At 40.9% G+C, this 20,975-nt stretch overlaps 2 protein-coding genes and 1 long non-coding RNA gene across 9 annotated transcripts in view; 2 read left to right on the top strand and 1 right to left on the bottom strand.

The window, feature by feature from the left end:
* The window catches only part of PEPD (peptidase D), a 221,485-nt gene extending 219,328 nt beyond the window's left edge, over positions 1-2,157 (top strand). For all 4 annotated transcript variants that reach the window (XM_073307882.1, XM_073307881.1, XM_073307880.1 and 1 more), the window contains one exon: positions 1,495-2,157. In XM_073307882.1, coding sequence (XP_073163983.1) covers positions 1,495-1,641 — 147 coding nt within the window. In that variant the 3' untranslated portion in view covers positions 1,642-2,157. The remainder of the gene's footprint in view (positions 1-1,494) is intronic.
* Positions 2,158-10,190: 8,033 nt separating this feature from the next.
* CEBPG (CCAAT enhancer binding protein gamma) lies at positions 10,191-20,810 on the bottom strand. Of its 4 annotated transcripts, XM_073307876.1 has the most exons (3): positions 20,680-20,810; positions 19,696-19,764; positions 10,191-12,451 (listed from the first exon to the last, which is right to left on the bottom strand). In XM_073307876.1, exon 3 carries the CDS (start codon positions 12,332-12,334, stop codon positions 11,882-11,884), a length of 453 nt encoding a protein of 150 aa, XP_073163977.1. In that variant the 5' UTR covers positions 12,335-12,451; positions 19,696-19,764; positions 20,680-20,810; the 3' UTR covers positions 10,191-11,881. The 4 variants fall into 4 exon arrangements, with proteins under 4 accessions (XP_073163977.1, XP_073163976.1, XP_073163975.1 ...); XM_073307875.1 differs by lacking the exon at positions 19,696-19,764; XM_073307874.1 differs by lacking the exon at positions 20,680-20,810 and having other exon boundaries at positions 19,696-20,199.
* The window catches only part of LOC140896296 (uncharacterized), a 33,708-nt gene continuing 33,185 nt past the window's right edge, over positions 20,453-20,975 (top strand). The window contains exon 1 of the long non-coding RNA XR_012154507.1: positions 20,453-20,754. This is a non-coding gene — a long non-coding RNA (uncharacterized lncRNA). The remainder of the gene's footprint in view (positions 20,755-20,975) is intronic.

Below are 20,975 nucleotides of genomic sequence, written 5' to 3'. Positions count from 1 at the left end.
CCCCCGGCAACTGGCTTCAAGTCCCCCCTCCCATTTCCGTCACTGGTTCCCAGTCTTACCATCACCCAGTTCTTCAAAGATGACATGGCAATGTTTAGGATTCTTTTGCATGCGTTTTTTTATTCTGATCCACTGATCAGTTCAAGAACAATAAAATAGAAATCTCTCTCAGATGCATGCACTTGCTCATGCCATGTCATCTACTTCCCTTCTGCTGTTTCAGATGCATGCTTTTCAGAAAATACAGAGTAAAAAGGAGATTCACAGCCTTTGATTTTATAGCTGTACAAATCAAATGTGTGAACTCAACAGTTTATTTAATTCTGCTTTATAATGCACTTTATTTTTTTTACGTGGTATCAAGTAATGTGGCAAAGACATCATTAAACAGTTTAATACGTCTAGATGACTCATTTTGTTTGAACAAATGGATTATTTTGCAAGCAGAAGTACAAATGTTAACCAGCTTTATTTTTAGTTTAAAATGTCAAGAGGTCAGAAACAATTAAAGCCACTGTAAGGTGGGAGTCACCATGGTTTGTGTTCTCTTGGATTGACACCTTACTAAAATTGCTTTTATTGCAGCTTAGTGACTTACTAGCATTTTTCTGATAAGATAACAGGAATGACTGGGTAGGCATATTTCCTGGTAAAAAGAGATATGGGAAATTAAAGCTGCATAGAAAATGGTACAAGCTGTTCATTTTAGCAGAACAAGAGCTGGAAATGTGAAGAAAAAAACCCTGCTGCTTTCTTACCCAACCTTAACACATAAATGATAGTGTTTTTAAAAGTAATGTTGGACTAAAAGCCACTGTAAGACTTTGTCAGCTCAAAGTTCAGTGGTTTGTTAGTAACAGTGTCAGGTACATGTAATTTGCTGTAGATAATTCATTGTGGAGCTAATTATGCTTTTCAAAAAAAAAAAGACAACAATGTGATGTAAAGTGAAAAAGACAACTAGACCCAGCACGGCAACATGGCTGCTCTGTATACAAATGGGTCAACATTTGAATGGCACCGTACTCAGGGACAAATCTGTCTCCAGCATAGTTAGAGTAAATGGGTTGTGTGCTGGAGAAGTGCCAGAAGATCCAGGGAAAGGGTTTGCCTGGTTCCCTTGCTGCCCCCTGTGCCTGAGAGTTTGGGTTTCTTGGATACATATAAGGTATCTTCCTCGTCCCTCCCACAGGCCACCCTAGCTGGCACCTGGCACACCAAGTGCAGATACACTTCCTCCGTCATGGTTGCTTTGCCTGCTGAGTTTATGTGAACCTGAGAGACTAGCATGGGCACCTGCAAAGGGGCAATTTTCACCCTAATGGACTTCTGTGCCTCTCTCCTAGCAGTGGGAAGTTCTGGTGCTCACAAAGCCTTGTTCATCTACACCAAGCTGGATTGAATGTGCACTTTACACTCCAACTGCCATTGCTTACTAGTGTCTCTCTCACACCACACTAGAATGTACTGGTAACTGTGTGTTCTCTGTAACAGGTCCGAATTGAGGATGACATTGCAGTGGCGGCCAATGGAATGGAGCTATTAACGTGTGTCCCGCGTACTGTGGAAGAAATAGAGGCTTTCATGGCAGAAGCCCAAGGCAGCACCAAGTCATTTGACACCTTGGCCAGCCAAAAGTAGTAAACTCCACAGTGGTTACTGCCTTCCGCTAACCAGCCATCATTCTGATTTTACACTACTGCTTATAAAATAAAATGTATCAAATTCTGCGCAGCAAATTGAATCAGGCAAGTCATTAGGCTGGAATGATTACTTGATTAGAAATGAAGTTTGAAGGATTCAGCACTATACATTCAGGTAGCTCTCCTGCAATCAACAGTTTATAGTACTAAGTGCCAGCTGAAAAATAGTACTGAAATTATAAAGCTTTAAAATCTCTGTTCATCTTTATCTTTCCAATCAGATCTGCATTTTGATACCAGTGATTTTTTTTAAAAAATAACAGCTGTATTATCTGATGTAATCATAAGAAAATGCTTAGAAGTCCTATTTTGGAAACTTATATCACAACTATTACAAAGTTTTTTTGTTAATTGGAAGTGGCTGAACAAGTGCCACACCTACATTTTTCTTGATATTGATGGAATGGACAGAATTAAATGTGTAATAAAAATCCTTTGTGAAAGTTGTTCATAACTTTGTGTAGGTCACTTTTTCCGTCTCCCATTACATCCCTCTTCCATCACCGTATCTTTATCTGAGCTTTCTACCCATTGTGTGCTCTGAAAATTCAGGCACTTCATTAACTAGGTTTTATTCCCCACATACTGAGGGCACTGAACTTTCATACACAGGCCACATCCCCTTTGCTCAGAGAGGCAGGGAGAGATGTCAGTTTCTGTCTCTGTCCTTTAAAGATGTGGGGTACCATCGTTTACAGATCTGGAGTCGTAAAAATTCACCTGAATAGCATGAAGAGAGAGTTTTATGTTACAGGAATTAAGTGTTATGCAATGGAATACACCCTATAGAACAGGTGGGATTTTCAAAGCTATCTGATAATAGTAAAGGATCCATTTAAAATTTGCTGTGATGCTCTATAAGTGTGTAATAATAATGATTATAAACTGAGTTTTCCTGCATGCAAGATATGCATTTTCCAGAGGAACATTTCCTTACCATACAGTACATGAATATTTATGAGATTGCCTGTAAGGAATAAGTACATTTCTCGCAATGACAGAATGGCATTACTTACAAAATAACAAATAAATCCAGGTCATATTTCCTTGTTTTGTGAATACACTAAAACACAGTTTAGACTGTCAGCTTATCTGGGTAGTGGTGGCCTGGCATGTAGTCTGACTACAAAGCACCACCAAAACAATTCTTCTGTTGTATAAACAACACATTAAATATTTATTTTAGCCCAAAAAAGGGGGTTAGGTCCAAAGTATATTGTAAAATCTTAAAAACAAAATCATTAATCCCAATAACCTCAATCTGTTCGGAAACTCAGTTTGTACAGATGTTAGCTCCAGTAACGGTAGCACCTATGTTGATACACTTCAGAACTTTCCCAGCATCATCATATAATCATCAAGTGCTCAGTTTCACTGATACCACTTCCAGACTTCAGGGCCCAGATTATTCCTTGTGTTAGAGCAGGGGTGGGCAAACTTTTTGGCCCGAGGACCACATCTGGGTGGGGAAATTGCATACAGGGTCATGAATGAAGGGCTGGGGCAGGGGGGGTGGGGCGTGGGAGGAGGTGCAGTGTGCAGGAAGGGGCTCAGGGCAAAGGGTTAGGGTACAGGAGGGGGCTCAGGGCAGGAGGTTGGGGTGTAAGGGGGGTGCAGAGTGCGGGAGGGGGCTCAGGGCAGGGGGTTGGGGTGCAGGAGAGGTGTGGGGTGCGGCAGGGGGCTCAGGCCATGGGGTTGGAGGCTCAGGGCAGGGGGTTGGGGTTCAGGAGGGGTTTGTTCCCGGAAGTGGCCAGCACCACGTCCCTATGGCCCCTGGGGAAGGGGTGGTGCAGAGGGCTCTGCGTGCTGCCCTCGCCTTTGGGTACCTCCCCCAAAGCTCCCATTGGCTGCAGTTCCCCGTTCCTGGCCAATAGGAGCTGCGGGGGGCGGTGCCTGCAAGCGAGGGCAGTGCACAAAGCCCTCTCCCCCCCCACACCCAGGGGCCACAGGGACATGGTGCCAGCCGCTTCCAGCAGCGGCATGGGGCCAAGGCAGGCAGGGAGCCTGCCTTAGCCCCGCTGCGCCATGGGGCTGGCAATCCTATGGGCCAGATCCAAAGCCCTGACGGGCCCACAGCCCATAGTTTGCCCACCCCTGTGTTACAGCCACTGTGCGCCAGACTATTGTCACAAGAGGGTGATCCCAAAGTGGACAGATCAACAGGTGGCATGGAGCCAGAATGACAGCTCTTGTCATCGTTGCCAAACTCCCTGTGACTGGCGTAGGGGACAGGGAGCCCTTTGTGCAGCGCAGCAATCTGCAGGATCACAGAATACAACTTCAAACCATTTTTGATCCCCTGCCAACTGGGTTGCATTTTGCTCTCATCAGCAGCTGGAACTGGGTCTTGGCTGGAATAATTTCTTCTGAAAATGTTAATTGGGTTCCTCTATGCACCACGAACACACTCATTGTGGTTAGTCAATGGTTGACCCATTGACAAATACAAAATTGTGCTAAATAGTGATTAACCAAACACACACATTTAAATAGTCTAGTCTAGAATACTTGGCTCAGTTAGTCTGATATAAATTTGTTTTACAAATGTGGGGACTGTTTCATCTTGTAGTGGTAACTCCACTATAATATGGCTTGTAAAAGGTAAGTCTCATGAGCTCTAGAATGAGGTCTCTGCTCTTTTCAATCGTCACTGAGAAGTGGGGTGAGGTGATGGGGCTTCTTGTGACAATTGGCAGGCTTGTCTGTAACTGCATTAATCCTTCGACTTTTTGTGCCTCCTAAAAAGCTTCTGGCTATTGAAACGTACTAATGAAAAGGACTCCAGTTTTTACTGCAATAATTTGGCAGCTGCAAGAACAGAGAGAGAGAGAGAGAGTCTAACAACATTCTAGACTCTCCTCCATCCAAAAACCCTACCGGTTTACCCAGTGCAAGACTGTGCCCGTGTCACCACTTCCTGGCCTTGGTCAGGATCTGTATTCCTGAATAAGTCAAAGTACATTTCTGTAATCATACTCTGAACACACCCATTAGCTCACTCATCTGCTGCTCTTGGCACTTCGAAACCTCCATTTGTTTTGGTTGGATAGCTTTGATTATTTGAAAGTAACTTTTTACAGTTTTTAGAAAATACAGTTTTGGATTTGTTTCAACTAGAATATAACCTTTGTCTAGTTAATAGGCTCCCCCCTTCCTCCGTGATGAATCTTGGCAGACATTGTTCCCTGTTGCTGTAGAACTGGTTGAGCAAATAGCACTGTACAAGGCAGAGCTGGTTGTGCTTCAACATGTACCAAAGAGCAAATGTTCTGAAAGGAGAGAGAACAAAATAGATGCCGCGCAACTGACATTCATCTCTCTTTCCTTAAACGTGCCCCAGATGTTTCTGTAAATCTAGTTTTGTTTTCTCACCTTTTTCTTTGTAGTCAGTGCCCCATAAAAGCTGCCTCTCTCTGCAGAACTCTGCTCTAGAATCTCAGCGTTTGTTTATAAAAAACTAAGTTTGAACCCCGTGTGATTGTGGGGAAAAAACCCTTCCAAGGATGACTGAAATATAACCCATGCAAAGACGTCTGCCCGAGGCCTGGTCTACACACACGGTCCTGATTTAACAAAGGGCGGCTGTACACGCAAACTGCCGCCAAAAGATCTCACTCCTGCACTAACTCACACCTTTTGTTATTTTGGTGCTAGTTAGTGTGTGGAGACACTTCTGTTGGAGTAAGTTTCCTATTTTGACTTGGCCTAAAGTAATTTTTTTCCAACTTAAAAACTATGGAAATAGGGCACATTTGTTTCTAAAAAGTCTTCACACTAGGGGTATAAAAGGTTTGTTTGGTTTGTTGGATGCGAGAGCTAACGTGTTAAATTTGTTAGCTGGTCAAGGGGAATAGGTTATAACTACAGCTTTCTCATTTCTTCTAGGGTTTTCAAGTGTGTTACAAACACATTTTCCCACCTAGGATGGACAAGTCCACACAGACTTACACTGAAATAATTAAAGGAGTGAATTAATTAGTTACTTTGGTGCAAGTTTGTGTAGCCAAGGCCTGAACTGATTTAGTTAAATTGGTGCAATGCACCTGTGTGGACATTACACCTCACCTACACATACAGATTGTACCAAGCTAGCTTTCCTGGGATAGTTAAATTGGTACAAGCCCTTCTAATGTGCATAATTATGCCAGTATAGCTATTCCCATGCAGGAAGGGGAATAAGATACATCAGTGTAAGGCATCTTTATCCTGGTGTAACTGCATCCACATTAGGGGTTGCCAGTATAACTATTATGGTAAAAGATATCACCTCTCACGGGACAGAGTTATACTGCTACAAAACCTGTGAGCAGATCAGACCTTACATTAGCAGGTCTTAACTTGGTAACAAACCTCAGTCTGCAACCAGGCTGAAAAAAGCACCTAAAGGGAGGAGTGCATTGCCTCCTCCCCTCCCACACTGTATTAGTGGGGCATAAATGTTGAACTCTCTTGTACTGCAGTATTGCCTTGACGCCCCACTGGGCTCGGTGCTGTACAAACAGAGGATTTTGCTACAAAATGTATGTCAAGCTTGCTGCAGAGCACATGGAACCTTTCTTAGAGGTCTCTATATATGCAGGTGGGAGATGCTTGTCCTGTGTAATCAACATGAATAACTAATGCAGAAAATCCAAAATGAACTTGAAAAACTACATTGAAATAGGTACACACTGAAGTTTCCAGTTTCGAAGCGTATTTATCTCATCAGTTACTGAGGAAGAAGAGAAAATAAGTCTCAGTATGTGTCTGAGTTGTACAGTTAACAATAGAAGCAATCCACTGTGCCCTTTCATTACCCCATGGGACTACAGGTATCCAAGGAAGAGAAGTAAGATTGATGTATTATGTTAAATAGACAGTCTGTGCTGTAACAGCTGGGTGCAAGGTAAGTAAACCCCTGTCTCTGACTATCCTTTGGTGGATTTAAGGTCAACGCTCCTATTCCTTTGACAATAGTTGTGTATTATTTAACCTCTTGGAATCTCTCTTGGAACTGATCCCCCAATTACATGTAATTTAAAATAATGAGCCTTTATAGTCTCTTGCATCAATGGGTTTGTGTATTTAAAGGGACACGCTGCAGTCTGGGCACTTCTCTAGTCAAGTAAAGCAAGCGCACAAACTGCTGTTAGAAAGGTCACTATGCAAACAAATTACTTTTCAACCCTTTAGTAGTGGTTTTAATAATTTTAAACTAGAAGAAATTGGAGTCCACACTGTTAGCGCACAGAGTGCACATCTCATGATATTGTCTTGCCTGAGTCTGGAGTGTGTGGTTGGGGTTGTTTAAGTCTGAAATACTAACTGTTTTGCACTGTAATTTAAATAGCTAGATGAGTGGCCAGCTCAGTAACCTTGAAGTGCTGTGTCCTAGAGACAGAATCTTCAGCTGCCAGGAAAGAGGGTGAGTATCTCGAAGTACCAATGCCTGTGATGAACAGCGCACTGAATTAATGAAACTCTGTCCAGCCTTGTTTACTGGAGGAGAGTTGGCAGGTAATACACAGGTAAGAGACCACTCAGATGCTTAGGCTCCAGTTTTTGTGATACAGAGAACAATGGCAGATGGTAGAAAAGGAAAAGGACAAAAATAAAGATTTTTGGGTGTGGGGAGTAATTATAGCTAGACTGCCGGGTCTTGTGCTTAATTCCTTTCTGAGTCACGTTAGATCATCAGCTTGGATGGGAATATGATATAAGAACCTCAGGCAAAAAGAATGGAGTATTCCTTTGTCTCTGTATGTAACGCACAGAGACAACTCTTCTCTTCAGTAATGATGGGAATCACCGAACAAGGATTCTACATAGATTAAATATGTGATCATTCCTGGTCCACGACTGGAGCTCCTAACAATATCATAATACTGCTTTTTAAATGACAAGGTGGGCAGTGGGAAGAGGAAGGAACTTTGCCTTGCAATTGTCTTCAGAATTAGAGTAATGAGTTTCGTAGTTCGTGGCACAACCAACATGACTATAAAGGGCCTATTTCCCATTTTACATCAGTGTAATTCAGTTGACTTCAATAGTGTTAGTACTGATTTACACTGGCTCAGAATCAGACCCAGGGAGTGTAGCGTTAAAAGGAAATTTTTGGAAACAGACTCCACAATTTTCCAGTAAATGCGAAGAGTCCGGAATCTTTGCACAAATCATGGCATTCTGCAGGGGAAACTTCCCTTTCATGATTTGGCTATAGCTTTACTTGTGATATGGAACGGGTTTCCAAAACTTACTGAGGCCAACTACAACTATGAAAATGTGTAGTAAGAGCTGTAGTATCCTTGCCTCAGATACCTGGCTCTGTGTCTTACCTGTTTGCTGCAATTATACAGGATACATCGTACAATGGTTATTCTATGCCACCCACATCTTGAGAAGAGTTATGTCAACATTACTGTAATGAGCATTAATGTTAAAAAATTATGGAAATTTCATCATTAGTATAAGCAGAGGAAGAGTGGCATACTTAAGATTGTTTTCTGTTTTACAGGCTCAGCAATTTTGAAGGCATACACCCACACAATAGTCCTCAAAACACATGGACCTTTGAGACCTTTAAAAAATCCTGTAGTAAAAAAGAAATTTTATGTCAGCTCATTCAATGCAATACAATGGACATTTGGGTAATTATTGCAAGGTTGCCTTGATTAACAAAGTAAGAGGAGGCATGTCTATAGCAACAGAACCAAATTTAATTTTAAAAAGTTTTTGGTGCTTGCTACAATAGTCAACTTAAATATAAGACATTCCACTCCCGAAAAACGTAATGCCCAGTGAGTTACTTAACACTTGCCGTGGAAAAACTCAACTTTTTTTTTTAACCTGGTTATTCCATACTAAAGAAATGGAAAATAAGTTACATATTCACTGAAGTAAAAATAGCAAATATAGCTTTAAAGAATCATACTGTATATCTTTCTTAAACTTAGTGTGCAATTGGACTGAATTCCAGGTTGTCCAAAAGTATTGAATGTTCAGTTCTGAAATAAAAGGCTAGATTTCATTCAGAAGAATACAAGAATTTACACGTTTTTATAGATTATCATTTATAGCAGAGTAGTACTCAAAGGTCCCTGGGGATGCATTTTACAAAGAAAATATACCAGGCTCTTAGGTTTCTTTTCCTTATACTCTAGTGGTACTGGGCATATCCAAGGGTCTTAAAGTGTAAATGTAACATAAGCCCACTTTAATACCCCCTTACACTGCCAGAGCAACATAAAGTGGACTTACTGTAATTGAGAATCAGGCCTCAGGTAGTTAGAAGCTGGCAAGAGAATGCCACCAATTCCCTGTAGGGAAATTTGGACCAATACAGAGCCTAAATGAGTCCAATGTTTTGGACTATTGCACTGATGTTTAATGGGATGTTGCACAGGTCAGCCATATCAATGTGGGCGGAGGGGAGGGAGGCTTTGCTGCCTGAACCATTTCTCAGAAAATATCACTAAAGTGAATAACTTCAGCATTTGTGGCTTTTCCATTGCACAAATAACCAGTAAATATGCCCAAGGCACCTTTTCCCACTGATTTGTTTTCATAATAGCATTAATATGCTGGCTGCAGTGCAGTTTCAGGGAACGTGGATGTTGATCTTAAGCTCTCGAAGCTTTTCTGAGTGAGACTTCAGACCAAGCTGGTTTTTGGACTATTGTTGGATATGTTGTAACTGACTGAATAAAAGGGTTTTAATAGAAGATAGATGAGGAATGGGGACAGGCTCCCTGTGGCTCTTCAGAAAATTACTGCTAATCACCAGCAGAGAGCTGCTGATCTGAATATATACCAGAAATAAGTCCAGCCCCCAATACAGCAGAGATCTCCAATGGCCTCCTTGCCAAGTTGTAGCAGTTCGAACTGAACAACCCTATTTTATGCAAATCGTTACCATTCTATTCCTAGCTCTGACACTGACTTGCTGCAGGACAACAGGCTAATAATCCTAGTGTTCTCTCCAGAAGTACTGAGCATCTGTGGGTCATATGAAGTACGTGTGGTGGAAGCCAAGAGGAATGGAGGTGATCAACATCTACAAAAAAACCAGGCCCTGAATCTCTCTCCCTCACTTTCCTAATTTATAACCAAGGGATACCTATCCACATTTGTAAAAAGCTTTGAATTCCCTTAAAAGCTCTATTACAGACTCCTTCCAACTATGGATGTTGTCTTTACATTTAGATGATATGAAAATAAGTTGGCCAGTTTCTTTAATATATTCAGGAAAAGACAAAAGCTGAAAATGTGGCTAAACTGTTCCAACGTCACCATAATGAACTACTACTGTACAAATAAGGTTAGCTGCAAAGGATTCTACTCATACCATTTGTGGCCTAGCCAGGCACTGCAGGCAGTGATCCTCATTAGAATACGCCAGGAAAGGGTCCCAAGGAAGTCATGGGTATAAGGTAGAGGTTCCACCTGGGCCCCAATATGCTGTTGCTTCTTTTAAGTATGAGGGCAAAGAAGAGGCAGCACGATTTAGGCTCTGAGGCAAAACATTTTTATTAGCTTTTGATATTTCAACCCTACCTACTTAAGCTGTGACTAGAACCAGAACATTTCTCTCTGTAAAAAGACTTCCATGAACTAGGACAAGCTGTAAAAGTCTTCCTTGGTTGATGACCTTTGCAGTAAAAGTTTAAACTCAAAATGGATTTTTTGAAAGTTTTATCTTCTAACTTAGCATCTAACCAAGATCTTACCCAAGTTCTCCTCCAAAATACATATGTAATACACACAATCATACTACAAAGTCAAGTATGGAAACAAGTAGTGTAGGAGGGAAATAAAAATAAGGTAATAGTTCACTAGCCAGACACACAGGTTATATGTAACACACATACCATAAATGGAACATTTAAAAATGAAAATAAATTAAGGTTACATCAAAGTTCCTGCTTCACTTTTCTAGTTTAACTCCTCAGTATAATACATACTTCTGCGTTATGGGTCACAGTGAGGGACTTATCAAATTTAAGAAAAAAAACATTGTTAGATAGAAACTGTTTCATCAGAATAAATCAATATTTGAGATACTCCTTCACATGGCAATGGTGTCTATAGGAAGTCTGCTGTATCAGTTATTCAGACTAGGGGCATCTCTTTTTTAAATTACTTCGGATTTCTGCAGGATATCAGTTGCTAAACTAAACAGCCATATAACTGGCCTTGTATGGTAGTAAGGATCAAGTAGTCTACATTGTGATTGAACAGATGTTCTGCATTAGTCCTTTCATTGCTTTAGTCAATGTGTGTATGTTAGTCTCATCCTGATACCTGCACCTTGGCAGCAGCGTGATTCTAATAAGCAATTATTTTACAGAACTTAAACATTTTCAGGAGACCAAAACATGATGCTATTAAGGACCCAAAGTCACCATATGAATAATGCTAGCATGTTGAACACAGGCTTAAAGGGGTTATACAAATAAAATGTTGTTCTACTTTACCTCCTATACATGATGCTTCTGGATAGCCATTTACAGGTTGTGAGCCAAAATTCTGGGTATGTCAGTCATAATACATTACAATTTCTCACAAAGAATGTAGTAGTCTTTAGAAAACATTAGTAAGCACCCTGGCTCACCATTACTAGGCACTGTTAGTAGGCACTCCCTGTTAACTATGACTAAGAGAGATCTACATTATCTTGGATAGGGCTTGTGCTGCACATTTGAAGTAGCCCACCAAATTAGAAAACAAACTTCTGCCCTGGCCTTTGAAGTTTTGTAATACACAATGTAGAAAACAGACTGCTTAAGAAATACATTTTAAAGGGTATTGAACAGATATTTCATCTAATTATCAATCAGTATTACAGTAAAACTTCCCAGCTGTACTCCTTAAAATATGCAAAATATAAGATGGTGAATGTACATTGCTGTAGAAATTCAATTTCACTAATAGGCTCCTGGTTTTGTCCATTTAGATCATTTTTACTTGTTTAACCAAACCTTTCAGAGCAGAAAATATTTAACACTTTAAAACATACTCAAAACAGTTTATATTTTATTTGTATCAAATCTTCAGTGTTAAACCTAAAAGGAGAAAAAATACCCACAAGATGATCTATAAAAAGGTAGAACAGCATTCCGTCCCTGTACTGAATGAGTAGTGCAGAGAGGGCTGCACCTCTGATGTTTAGTCCATGAGGTTGTGAAGTTTGGAGATTGTGTCTACTGTCCGGTGTTATCTGGGTTTGTGGTGGTGTTTTCAGTGCCAATAGGTTGCACATTGTCTGCAAGATTGTGTGCATGCTCAAGAAACAAGTCTTTAAGTACACTAAGCTCCTTTGTCAAAAGCTTAATTTTTGCCTCCAAACGTTCATTTTCTTCTTTAAGCTGGTTGACCCTCTGCAGCGTATCTTGTGCTTTCTGCTTGCTTTTTAACCGGCTCTTTTTCACTGCCATGTTGTTGCGCTCTCTGCGTTGGCGATATTCATCACTGTTTCTATCCACGGAGGAATTCTTTTTGCCCTGTTTGCTTGGAGCCACAGCTTTGCCTCCACCACCAGGACTAACTGGCACCAGCTGAGGAACCTGTTGCAAACCACTTGTGTGTGCTTGTGTGTGAATCACACTTATACCATTTGCTTCTGTAGTGGTGTTCTGCTGTGATGTTTTGCTCATTTGGACAGACTCTTCTTTAACACCACAGTACGATTTGTTAGAGATGGTGAAAAACTGTTAATAACTTCTATAATATGTTGCCAGCAAATCTTCACATGGATTACGGGCAAGTTGAACCTAACAGAAAAATAAATTCTATGAAACATTTAAAATGCCATGTTCAGCTATGATCTTACACCTCACTAGCATTAGCATACACTACTGCTGGTACATCTGGCAGTAATGTTTATTATGCTGGAAACAGAGAAACTGCCATTACTGAGATATTTCAGAAGTCTCATCGAATCATTTGGGTTGGAAGGGATTGTTAGTGGGTCATCTAGTCAACCTCCCATTATTATGCTTGGATTAATTCAGTTATTCCAAAATCATCCCTGATGTCTAGCCACGCTTGAATAGCTCCAGTTTCATAACCCCAATCTTGGCAATGCATTTAATGTCTAACTTTTCCTCCAATTATATAGTTTCTCTTAATTTTCAGACTGAATTTTCACTGCTGCAGATTAAACCTATTAATAGTCTGACTCTTGACCCAACAGTAATCGTTGATCCTTCACCTCTTTAGACTATCCCTCCCTGTACATACACGTAGACAAGTTTCAAATTAATCTCCTTTTCTCTAGGCTGAATAAATCTTACAGTATTTTCCAAACCTTTTATCTGCCCTCTTTTGAATTTGTTTCACTTGGGTCTGTTTTTTGAAGATATGATGCCCCAAACTGAACTCAGTGCTCCAATTAAGGCCTAACAATGCTAAACAGAGTGGAATAACTACTTCATTTAAGGTAAATGAAAAATATTTTCTATGGGTTTAAACTACAAAGTTAATTCGTGTTCGTTCTGTCTGAATGTATGCTTTCCAATGTAAAGTGTTCCCATTTCAGTTCACAATACTATGACAAAATGAAGTAGCAGCCAAAATGATTAATGAGAAAGTGTTAGCTTAACATGCTAATTGTTCTTTTTAAGGAGACTAAGTAGCCCTGCAAAGAAATACTTACAATATATACTTGATCAGAAACTGTCATCATGAAGGATATCGTATTTATACTAGGAATGGCTGGGAAGGTCCAGAGTCCCTATTTTCAGACACTCATAACTTTCCAAACAAATTGCCCTTTGAGCTAGAATTTCTCTACTTGACCTCAGACCAAAAGTGATTTTATATATATATATATATACACACATATACACGTGTGTGTGTGTAAGATGGTCTTTTAGCAATGAATCAAGTGACTCTCTAAATAAAGATGAAAAAACTTTCAAGCTTGTCAATAACTTAAGGCCCTGATTCTGCAAATAGTTAACAAGGTGCTTAAGTGTATACACCATTAACTTCAATCGGAGCAAAGTCAGGCTAAAAGAGCACTTTTTGAAAATCCAACTTTATAGTAACGCAGTGTGTGTGTAATTGGAGCATCGCACATTGAAATACACAGCTGTATTTAGTTGAATGGTTATGCATTCAAATAAATGCAAGTAGCGTTAAGGTAATAGTCTGTACAGTGAGGCCAGAGCTTGAGGACTGTGATGTCACCAGAAACTTAGACAGTATTAAAGTACTGGTTTCCTAATCGATACTGTCTTCTTTTATTACATGGATTCATTAAGAAAATTCTCTCCTACTTCCTGTTCTCTGACTTCCACTTTAGAGAGAGAGAACAACAGCACAGATGCCTGAAAAATCTGTAAGTCACCGCATATACAATCTCACACATCATTTACCAACATTAGAGACACCTCACTCACCTTGTCTCTCTAATATCCTGGGGTGGACAGGGTTGCAACTACACTACATTTTCAAGCATTGTTTTTTAAATGTACTCAGCAGCTCTGTATAAATTCTGTTTCCAAATGATTTAATCAAAACTGTATTCACAAAAAGTTGCATAATTTCTCTCCTGTATGCTCTAGACCCTTCATAGACCAACCCAGGAAATGAAAAGTGAAAGCAAGTAAGAGATAAGTGTCACACTCGGTTGTGCCCAGCAAAGAGGTGGAATGTATAGCCAGTGTGTGAGAAATCCAGGCAAACCAGATTGTGTCCAAGTGCCAGGCATGTACAAGCCGCACACATTCCACGTGAAGGCTGTGACAAGTCACATTAAGAGAACCACCTCAACCACAAACAAGCTGAGGCAACTGAGCGTGCAAACACAAGTTGTGTATTTAAAAAACAGGTGGGACCCACAAGTACTAACTGACAAGTCAAAAACAGGAGGATTGATTTCTCTTCATGTTGGGTTAAGAGAAAATACCTTATTTGCATAAAATGACCCTGCACTAACAAGACCTGATTGTTTAGGGCATAGCACAATAGATGGACTATCTGACTCCTGCACACAGATAACAGATCAACACAGATGGTTGTAAATGAGACACTGAGCTTATTAATGTCTGCTGTAAGAGCAAAGACAAATGGGTATCTTCAGGGTTATCGTCAGTCTATACAGAGGACTATTCCCTTATTGTGGGGTCCCTGTTTTTTCTTAGCTGGCTTCGTTCAGTCGCTAGCCATTCATATATGTCAATTTTCACATAGGGCAATGAAGGTGACGTGCAACTTCACACCAATATAAAGGAAGGATTCATTTGAGAATTCCTGTCTTTTACTGACTCTGATCATTATAATATTTAGCTCTTGTACAGCACTTTTCATCCATAGATCTCAAAGCACTTTACAAAAGGATGTCAGTCGTATTATCCCTATTTTACAGGTGGGGAAACTGAGGCACAGAAAAGGGAAGTGACTTGGCTAAGGTCACCCAGCAGCGCAGTGACAGAGCCAGTAATAGAACCCAGGTCTCCTAAGACCCAGTCCAATGCTCTATTCACTAGGCCATGTTAAATGTACAGTTATATTGTAGAAGTTGATAGGGCCAAATGTTAGCCTACTCTATGTATTTGTTTAGCAGATGTTTAATATTTATTTAATGTTACAAGCTCAAATAAAATGCTACCAGCACAGCAACCCTATAATAATAAATCAATGCATACACATGACTGAAGCAGGGAACTGTCAATAAAAAAAATCAATTTCAGTTTCAAGTTTTTCAGGGTGTCATTAAAGGACTGTTTTAATTATGAAAAATACCCTCATTAAGGGCTATACAAACCATTTCAGTGCATTTCAGCCATTAGCTACAAAGCTAACATTTTAATATACATTTCTATTTACACTGTTAAGTTTGGAACATTTTCTAGACAAGCAGCTATATTTTCTTTCACAACTTGAGTGTATAAAAGAGACTGTGGTTGCAATTTACACGCAAGTAAAATTCAGAGAAAAGCTGAATAAATCAGCATTACCTGATCATTTCAGTGTTTCTGCTCAAAACTTCTTCCACAATAAATGTGCCCTTGCACAGTCAAAACCCTTACACACTAAAAAGCAATTTCCTTAAAATGACTGAGAAGTGCACTGAGAAGTGTGGCACATTTATCTGCTACCAAAAAAATCTTCGTAGTGAAAATAGTATTTCAGGGCAGAAGGAGCCCATGTAGCCCAGATAATGTCTATTCAGCTGTATGTGCCTGTCTAGGCCTTGTCTTTAATAAGTTCTTGACTGCAGCTCTTAAAGCAACCTTTGGTAATTCATGCTACACTGAGGTCTTAGGTCCTGATTCCCCTAACTATGCAGCTAATTTGCAAATGCACATGGACAGATTCTCAGCAAGCCAGCTCCATGTGCAAGTACTAGATTTGCACGAACTGCACATGGATGTTTATTAAAGTCAGGGTCCTAGCATTTGCTTGTTTCTTAATTTTTGACTTGTGCTTGTTACCCTCCCAAATAATACTCTGACACACGCAAAATTGTATACCTCTCAAACAGACCCCATGTGAACCTTCTAATTACACTCAATTTATGTAACTTTTGTCATGTTGCTGATTTTGGACATATGCTATCCTACCCCCCAGTCCATTACTCCCAGGGCCCTCATTAACTATGTTTGGACAAGTCCAGTTAGATAACATGTTAGTAACAGTAACATGCAATTGCTTTTTGTACTTTTCAGGATTCTGAAGAGGAGGTTGGATCTGGATAGCCCATGCCCAACAAGCACCCCACCCAGATCTTGACAAGTCTCTTCATGTTGCCAAATGTCATGTTTTTGTTTTCCTACTGTAAGTATTTAATGTGATTTTAGCATTAGCTTGGGGGAAGGAGGAAAAGACCAATTTCTCCTCCAAATGGTTTTTTAAAAGCTTTAATGTGACAACTGAAGGATCAAGGGAATGTTCACTGAGTGTGGCACTTTCCACCTCCAATTTCAGATCGTAATCGTAGGTTACCACCATCTGATAGCTGTTTAGTGGGTTAAGTGCAACTCTTGCTAGAGAGATGTCCACGTCACAAAAAACCTCCACCTTAGTTGGTGGTCCCTTCAGCCCTTTACTTCTCTGTCAAGACTATCAAACCAACTATTTTGTCCCAAAAGATCTGTCCAGGTCAGAGTGCAGGACTGTTGGCAGGCAGTGCTGGGAAGTCTGCACTGCTGCTGCCTGTGCTGTACCTGTTCTGAAACAGAGGACTTTGATCTCCCAGGCTGTCAGTCTACCATTTTCCACAAGCAATAATTTCACAGGAAATAACACTTTAATAAGCAATTTGAACAACTGCGTAGTAGATATGTAGTAATAGCTCAGTGAGCATTGTTGTAGGCCCACAGTGAGCACCCAATTTCAGTAGACCCCTGAACATCATCCAGTGGAGGCCAAAATGCAAATGCCTGCAGTTTAAGCAAATCCCATAGCAAAATATAATCATTTTTCCAGCTACCTGCAGGGTACGTGAATGTGTATATTGCTTTAAGCGTAAGAGATTGTTTGGTGTTTGTGAGGATGCAACTACACTCAGTGATGCTAAGGAGTACATGAAGTACAGATTGTAAACAGTTTAGGCTCTAAATATGAATTACTGAAATCAGATAAAGAATGTTTTCCAGATTTTGAATAGAGACTTTAAAAATAATAAAATAAGTGCTTGCTCTTCTAACTCCCAATGAACATTCAGCTAGAATACAAAGATCTGACTTCAATGATCCTAGTCATATTAATTTCCTTAGAAGCAGAGGAAAAGGGGTAAATTATATTTGTCACACTGAAGAACAAATACTCCTCCTTTTGCCTAAGCTTCTAAGATACTGTTATAAATAGTGGAGGGTAAAACATTAACCCTTTTGAAGTCCTTAAGAATGTCTCTTTATAAGTCAATATTCTGTTTAGAAGCTTCTGTTATGGGCTGTTTAGATTTTATGATAAACAAAATGTTAATTTGGCTCATTTTTTGAGTAACAATTCTTACCACTTCTTCAGCACTTCAGACATTCATTTTGCTCCTTGCCTATTTTCTGAGAGGTGGGATAGAGTTGACTATGATCATCTAGGTAGAATGCCTTAAGTGTATAATTTTAAGTCAACTGTCTTGTTTATACTACCCAAATAGAAACTGAACCTGAAAGGTGCTGAGTATTTCTAATTTCCTTCTGACTTCAGTGGGCCTGTTCACTTGAGCTAAAACCGCAGGACTGTATTCAGTCCAGATAATGGTATATAAATGACAACAGAATAAAAGCTCCAAACCTACATTTGCTGTACACCTCGGTTAAAGGCTCAATCCTGCAAGGTGCTGAGCACTCTCAACTCACAGGACCAAGACTGCTCAGAACAGGGCCCTAAATCCACTACCCACTAACTGCTGTCACAAAGAAGATCAAAAGAAAATATTCCTCTTCCATGCTTTCCTAGATATCTCAACTGTTTTTCTACGTGTCATGGGAAAACTGTGTAACAAAAATATAATCACAACCTCTAATTATGAAGAAATGTAACCAAGTACTTTAAATGTCTTAAATATAATAAAATAAAAATCATGCAGGAGCTGTCATCAGTTTCATGGTGTAGGACAAGATACAGGAATCAGTCTGATTCTCAGATGTCATGGAAAAGGCACAGAATTTCAAACTTGAAGAGTAATTTCAACTCTGGTTTTAAAATATGTTGATTACTTTAATAGTTAACCAATTTTTAAAACAGATCTTTTACTTCATCTTTGACCCGTTTTTTAAAAATTGTGTCTAATATTTGTTCCAACCAACATGGAATAATTTTGCATTTAAAAATTTTAAGGAACTTTGATAAGGCATTTCCTGACAGTTTTCAGAACTGAATACCTAAAGCAAAGTCAGATATATTCAGTGCAAATAATTTATTTTTTAAAATATTTATGTAGGGATATGAAGATTTGTCTGGGAAAACAAAGGTTTTATGAAAATACTCAAAACTCCCTTGAAGAGTCCAAAAGAGAAAAAGTGTATATGCCCAGTTTAATTCAAGATCATTAGCACCCTGAAATCTTGAAAAAATCTGAACTGCAGATTTCCTGGGGGGGGGGGTTGGCAAAGAGAAGGACATCACAAGTACCATAAACAAAGGACAATGTCAAATGAAGGTGTGTACATACTTACCAACACCATCATAAAATTATTGAAATAAACTTTTAAAATTCAGTTTACTTTTCAATATTTATATATTTCCCTCTGGCTTAGTCAATTTCATTTTCATTTATAGTCAGTTTCATTTTCATGTTCCCAACATGCCCCTTGTAACAAATACAGGGGACTTTTTTATAAAATTAACTCTTTAGTTTCCACTTTGAAATTTTTTTCAACTTACAAAAACATCTGAAAAGCTTCCAATGATCTAAATTTCTAACTACATGAATCATGCCCCTGTAAAAGTGTCCCTCAAAAGAACTACTATTCTAACACCATAGTTTCATCCCTTTTATTCATATTACTTGTGATGTCGATGAAGAAAAATCAGAAGTCTGCAGCTCAGAATTGTCAGGATCTTAAGGAGGTAATTTTGCTGAATACAGTAGTACATACATTTCCAGACAGCCATATACAGTTTCCCCCTTTGGGAATCCTACAAAAAAGTTGTAATCTTTTGACAAAACCATTGCTCTTCACCTTTAATTCCCAAGTCTCTACTACCCCTGTAAACTATGAAAACCTTAAAAACATGAAGGAATTTTAAAAGTACCTTTTTTTGCCCCACACATAAGAGATACTTTTTTAAAAAATTCCTTTTTGTTTTTAAGGTTATGTTTGACTTCACTTTAGACCTGCATAGTGCTGTTTCCCACCAGGAAGTTAGACTAGTACAGCACCCAACAGGAAAGGAGGGCTTCATTCTGAACCCTGAGGATTATATTTTTATTCACAAACTATTTTGATCTCTAAAGTATTAAAGGAAAGCTGAAGGAATCACTTAACACTGTAGCTAATACATCCAGCTATGCATAAATATGAATAGTAAATATTTTTATTAACATGCTGTGCTCCTAGCCCACCTTGCTGATGTCTTTGAGTGACTGGATCTTCCATTTCCAAAAGGTGCAATAAAAGCTTGTGTACAGCAACTACACATTTTTCAAACAAATAGGCTTTCTGGAGAGGTTATTCACCTTTGTGCCCTAGGCCTCAATCATCCTCTTACTGTTGATCTCTATGTCAGTATTTGCACTTCTCCTAGCTTGAGGGTGTGTCTGTGGTTTTCCCTCGCTCTTGCCCCCCGGCCCTTCTCTTACGGCTGCCCCACGGGGGGTTGGGAGGGAGAGGGGCGCTCTGCGTGTGTCTGTCCCTCCCCCATCAGGAAGCAGGGTGTGGTTGGGGACTCGGGGAGCAGAGGCCTGCCTACCCTCTCTCCGGGCTCCCCTCTCCGTGCCAAGCATGACTTCATCCCAGCGGGGAGGAGAGTTGCCTGGAGATTGCATCATACGCTCTCCACGCGAAACACCACCGCGTAACCGTGAGGAAAGTCCCGGCCCCCGAACCCCTCACTCGCCCTCTCCACGACCCCCTAGACCGCACAGACCCGAACTTCCAGCCCCACCCCGCCCCACCTCTACTGACCCCGCCCCATTGAGAGACACCCCCCAGACGCCTCCACCGACCAGAACTCCCAGCCCCACCCCGACCACCCCCACAGACCCCGCCCCCCACACATGCCCACCCCAGACCACCCCTTCAGACCCCGCCCCATTGACCAGACCCCCCACCTACCCACCCCACATCTCCAACAGACCCCACCCCCACCCGACAACTCTCCCTAGACCCCCGTAAGCTCCCACAACTCCCCGATCGGCCCCCCGCTGCACCCCTCATCCTTCCTCTTCAGCAGCCCCACAGCTTCCTCCTCCCGCGCCGCCCCGCTTCGGCCTGTGCCCGGTGGCATTCCCCCACCCACCCCGGGGGTACCGGGCCTGGCCGGCTCCCCCTCACCGGGGACGGGAGGAGGGTCTCGCTGCGCGCGGCGGAGCGGCCCCGCGCCTCACCTGGCCCGGGGATCGAGACCGGTATCGATCAGGGAGGGGGGCGCGGGCTGGGCCCGAGTCTCTTTCTTTAAACTGGTGAGTGAAGGCGAGCGGCGATTGCGAAACCCTTCTCCTTCGGCCCAGCGTCCTAGCCAATCAGAGGCCGGCCTGCCGCAGGGATGATGCAATAGCCGCCCCGATTGGCAGTCCCCAGAGCCAATCAGACACCCCACTTCTCTCTTAAAGAGAGAGGTGCTGTTTTTGTGGGGTTGGTAAATCCCCCTGGGGCTGGGCACTGCCCTCTCCCTCCACGCTCC

This window comes from Lepidochelys kempii, chromosome 12 (genome assembly GCF_965140265.1).
Source record: "Lepidochelys kempii isolate rLepKem1 chromosome 12, rLepKem1.hap2, whole genome shotgun sequence".
Classification (NCBI taxonomy): Eukaryota; Metazoa; Chordata; order Testudines; family Cheloniidae; genus Lepidochelys; species Lepidochelys kempii.
The sequence above is the reverse complement of the archived record's forward strand: the minus strand, read 5'-3'. Positions and strand labels throughout refer to the sequence as shown.